This window comes from Scylla paramamosain, chromosome 45, assembly GCF_035594125.1.
Source record: "Scylla paramamosain isolate STU-SP2022 chromosome 45, ASM3559412v1, whole genome shotgun sequence".
Taxonomy (NCBI): domain Eukaryota; kingdom Metazoa; phylum Arthropoda; class Malacostraca; order Decapoda; family Portunidae; genus Scylla; species Scylla paramamosain.
In genome coordinates, this window is record NC_087195.1 from 1,755,001 (window position 1) to 1,760,000 (window position 5,000).

Genomic DNA, 5,000 nt, shown 5'->3' on the forward strand with positions numbered 1-5,000 from the left:
CCTGCCATTTCCTTTCCTCTGTGATGTTTTGAAATTATAATGAAATTTCATACCATAACAATTAGAGAGATGAGGTGAAGTAGTAGTAGTAGTAGATGAAGTAGGAAAAGTAGGAAAAGGAGGAGGAGGAAAGAGAGAGATAATTATTTATTCTCCTTAGATCAAAAAAGCGACGAGAGAGAGAGAGAGAGAGAGAGAGAGAGAGAGAGAGTAGTGTGTGGGCGCGGTCAGGACTCGGCTCCCTCACAGTGATTCATAAACAATTCCCAGGTCTGGTCATGAACTCAAACCATCTAATCACAGACACTACTATTGTTAGGTTTACACACGAGCCACCGGTAGTTAGTCTAGGGGGGTGGGGGGCAGTATTACCTATCATCTAGTATGGACTGCGTGGATAAAATTAAAGAGAAAGAATAAGTTTGTTAGTGTTTGGAATTTGATGTAAAAAAATGTGATACAAAAAAGACGGAAATCAAATCAGAAATCAAAGAGAAAGAACAGATTTATTAGTGTTTGGAATTAAATGCAAAAATGTGAAAAGACAAAGAATATATAGAACTTATTTATCAGTGTTAGAAGTTATTGTAATATGTAAATGTGTGCACACCAAATGAAGTAAATAAGTAAATAGTGTAAATAACAACGACTGACCACAGGCAAAATATAAAAAATACAATTAATTTTATCTCTTATGGAATGCAATGAGCAAAAAAAAAAAAAAAGAAAGAAAGTGAATTTGAGAACAATTAACCAACTAATAAAAATGAAAAATAAATAAATAAATAAATAAATAAATAAATAAATAAAAGGAACAAAATAGAGAATTAATCTAAAAGTATTAGCAAATTACATGAATCAGAGCTGCGTTGACAAAAAAAAAAAGAATAACAGTTGACACACACAAAGAAACGAAAATATAGTAAAAAAAAATAAATAAATAAATAAATAAAAAAAAACACCAAAAAATCTAATAATTCATCAATGTTAGAAACCAAAAATAAAAATCCGTACAGTGTAAAACCAAAGGAAGAAAAATGTGTGTTAGTGTGTTTGTTTCTGTATATTACCAACAAGACACAGACAGCCTCACTTTGCCTCTTAATCAGCAGGCAGATATACCGCTGTGCTTCATTAATTACAGGTAGATACGGGAAAAGAGAACCAGGTGAGCAAACAAACAGAACGTAAGAAAGGATTGATAGCAGAGGTATCGGTAATAATAATAATAATAATAATAATAATAATAATAATAATAATAATAATAATAATAATAATGGTGACAATGGTGGTGAAAACAGATGGACATGATGGTGTTGGTGTTGCTGAAGTGTTGTGAGGCATCTATGCACAATTCCTAGGCGAGCATTTCTTATTTTTCTAAATGTAAAACACGAGAGAGACGCTACGCCGCACGCACACACGCACATACACACACACGCACACACACACCTGCACAACACACCTGCACAACACCAAGCTTGTTACCTGGGCGCCACACAGCACAACACAAGGCGCGTCTTGCTCCTAATAAACAAAATAATCTCTTCCTCTTCTCGCGCGTCGAGTTAATTCGAGACAGTGACGCGAGAACCAGCGGCGCCACGGTGACTTGACTGTAGCTTGGCCGCCTATCCCCTTACAATGACACGTGGCCCACTGACTGACTGACTGACTGACTGACGTACACACACTTGCGTCGCGGCGGGAGGTACACGGGAGGGGTCGGCGCGGCGCCCCTCGGCAACACACAGAAGCGAATAATGTACAAAATGAGGCACTGGAACGTAGCGGAGGTGCGGCGCCGCGGCGGGGAGGCGGTGCGTGGTGGGGGGACGCGTGTGTACCTGCCCCCCTCTTCCCCCACACTCCTCTCGCGACGCCACGCCCTCGAACACTTGCACACACACAGACGCGCGCCCCGGCCAGCGGCAAGGCCCTCCACGGAGGCGCTAAGGCAGGAGGGGCGGCCCTGCGACACGCGAACACAGCGCCGCGGCGGCCCCTTTGCGGCTTTGCGGCGGCCCCATTGCGGCGTTGCGGCGCGGCGGTGCGGCGGCGCGGCGCTTGAAGTGAACCTGAAGAAAGAAGCGTCCGGGCAACACTTGTGAGTAACTGAGTGAGTGAGGAAGTGAGTGGCTCTTCACTCTCCTCCTCTCCATCCGGCGCCGTGTGACCTTCCTGCAGCGACGCCGTGACTCAAGAGATGCACGACTTTAGGTCACCGGTGCACCCACGCCCTCAGGAGCACCTCAGCCTTGTCTGAGCGCCAGGCCGTGGGTCGCACTCCACGCCCACAGGCACCACGCCCACACCCACAACGTCCAGTGCCCAGACACACGCCCACAGCCGCCCGCCACGCCCATCTTGTTCCGCGGCGCCGTCCTCTCCTTCCCCGCCAACTCCATCTCCAGATCCGCTTCTATCTCCTCCTCCAGCTCCTTTATCTCCTCCTCAGGGTTCACCTCAGGGACGACGGGGACCTGCACGCCCTCCACGCCCTCGCCGCTCTCGCCGCGTCCCTCCAGCACCGGCATGAAGAGGTGGCGGTGACCGAAGGGATCCACATCAACTCTTTCAATCGTCCTGTGGTTGATCTGGTCGTCAAACATCACGTCCCCTTCGTCTCCGCCTTCTTCTTCCTCCTCCTCGTCGTCCGCCGCCTCCTCGTCCTCGTGGTGGGGTCGTCCTCGCCCCGCCTTGTTCTTGCGGCGCCTGTTCTTCCGCTTCCGCCGGCGACACACGTTCTCCGCCGCCCAAGGGTCCGTGATGTTGGGGTACTGTAGGTCTTCCTCCTCTATGTGCTGTGGGGAGAGAGGGAGGTGAAGGATGCTTGGGAAGGATACGTGAGGGAAGGAGAAGACAGTGATATGGAGATAAGACACGAAGGATAAGTGGAGGAAGGAAGACAGACACAAAGACAGACACAAAGGATAGTGAAGGAAGAAACAAGGATACGAAGGATGTTTAAGGGAAGGATATGTGAAGAAGAACTAAAAGGAAGGAAGAAAGGAGATTTGTAGAAAAAAGTGGTGTGAAAGGAAGGAGAGAAGGATGTAAGGATTAAAGGAAGGACAGAAGGATATTCAGAGGAGAGGATACGAAGACTCTATGAAGGAAGGATATCTGAATATTAACTAAGCGAAGGAAGAAATTTGAACAAGAATCCTAAATGTGAAGGAAAGGAAGAATGTGTGAAGGATTACAAATAAAGAAAGGAAGCGAAAATAAGGAAAAGTTCACTAAGATTAAAGAAAGGGAAATGAAGGAAAAGGAAGGAAAAGACCTAAAATCAAAGGAAGGAGAGAAAAGGAAAGGAAAAGAACGAAAATTATAGTGAAATATTGAAGGAAAGAAAGGAAAATGAAGGAAAATAACACCAAGATTAAATGACTGAAGGGGAAAAAAACGTGAAGAAGAAAAAATAGAGATTAAAGGAAGGAAAGAAGGAAAAGGAAGGAAAGGAAAAAAAGGAAAGAAAAGGGACACTTGTGATTAGAGGACTGGCCAATCAAAAGCCTTCACCTGCAGCCAACCAATCACAGGCGTCGTAGCATTTGACAAATCCAGACGGACCAATCACAGCCCAGGAAATATATATGAAAGAAAACGGAAATGAGGCGGGAGAAGGAATGGAGGGCTGGAGAGGAGGAGGAGGAGGAGGAGGAGAGAAAGAGAAGGAAGGGGAAATGAGAATAGGGAGGAAAGGAAGGAAGGAAAAATAGATAAGGAATGAAAGGAGGTGTAGGAAAAACAAGAAACAGAAAAACACAGAAAAAAACATAACAGGAAAATAAACCAATAATGAAAAGAGGAAAAGAGGAAAAACAAAATCTTGTCTTATCTGAAAAATTACCCTAAAAATCACCCTTATCCTTCACATTTCCCCCTTTTGTTATCACACATCCTTGCCTATCATCACCCTATTTTATCTAACCCTTCTACTTTCACCCTATCTCACCCTAATCCTATCTTCTTATCTCCTAACATTATATTCTCCTCATATCTTCACCTTCTCCCACGCTAATGTCCACCCCAATTTTAATCCCCCCTTATCTTATCATCTTACCGGAATGATGCTCTCTCCTCGGTTCCAGCACATGGGATTGTAGGTTCCAGTGTGTGTTGTGTGCTGGAAGTTCTGGAATTGGCTTTTCCAGTCATAATTCATTAGTCGCCACTCGAGAGTCTTTCCAGCCAACTCCATGGGGCGACGAATTGTGATAGGATTGGAGTTACTGCAAGAGGGAGAATGGGGTTGTGATGAGAGTGTGGGAGGGGCAGGGGAGTCAGGGAGTGAGGGGTAGGAGAGGGAGTGGGGATAGTGATGAGAGACAGAGGCAGGGGGAGGGACAGGAAGGACGAGAAAATTAATGTAAAAATGTGAAAGAGAGAGAGAGAGAGAGAGAGAGAGAGAGAGAGAGAGAGAGAGAGAGAGAGAGAGAGAGAGAGAGAGAGAGAGAGAGAGAGAGAGTATGTAACATTTTCCTCATAATATATATTCACACCCAGCATCAACACGACACAAAAAGAAAGAAATAATAATAAAACTAAACAAACACAGCAAAATAATACACAAAATTATACACAAAATCTTTCGATACACTTCGCCACTCTTCCCTAACCCACCAAATACACCCTGAGGGACCCTTATTCATTCCTAATACACCCTGGGGAACAATACTACACACACACACACACACACACACACACACACACACACACACACACACACACACACACACACACACACACACACACACACACAAAAGACAAGTGAAATTTATCATAACATTCCAGACTATATTCTTAAAGGTCTCTCTCTCTCTCTCTCTCTCTCTCTCTCTCTCTCTCTCTCTCTCTCTCTCTCTCTCTCTCTCTCTCTCTCTCTCTAGACACCACTGATGATAAGCCTGGTGTTTTTTTTTTATAGTGATGATGTAGAATAACTAAAACAACCACTGAATCATAAAGACACTCATTAAAGCCACAAAATTCCC

General features: G+C 44.7%; 1 protein-coding gene across 1 annotated transcript in view; it reads right to left on the reverse strand.

Annotated features, from left to right (window-relative positions):
• The window catches only part of LOC135094526 (MOXD1 homolog 2-like), a 108,324-nt gene that overhangs the window by 4,937 nt on the left and 98,387 nt on the right, over positions 1-5,000 (reverse strand). The window contains exons 10-11 of the mRNA XM_063994700.1: positions 4,070-4,238; positions 1-2,804 (exon numbers count right to left, since the gene is read on the reverse strand). The exon at positions 1-2,804 is cut by the window's left edge and continues 4,937 nt beyond it. Coding sequence (XP_063850770.1) covers positions 2,253-2,804; positions 4,070-4,238 — 721 coding nt within the window. The 3' untranslated portion in view covers positions 1-2,252. The remainder of the gene's footprint in view (positions 2,805-4,069; positions 4,239-5,000) is intronic.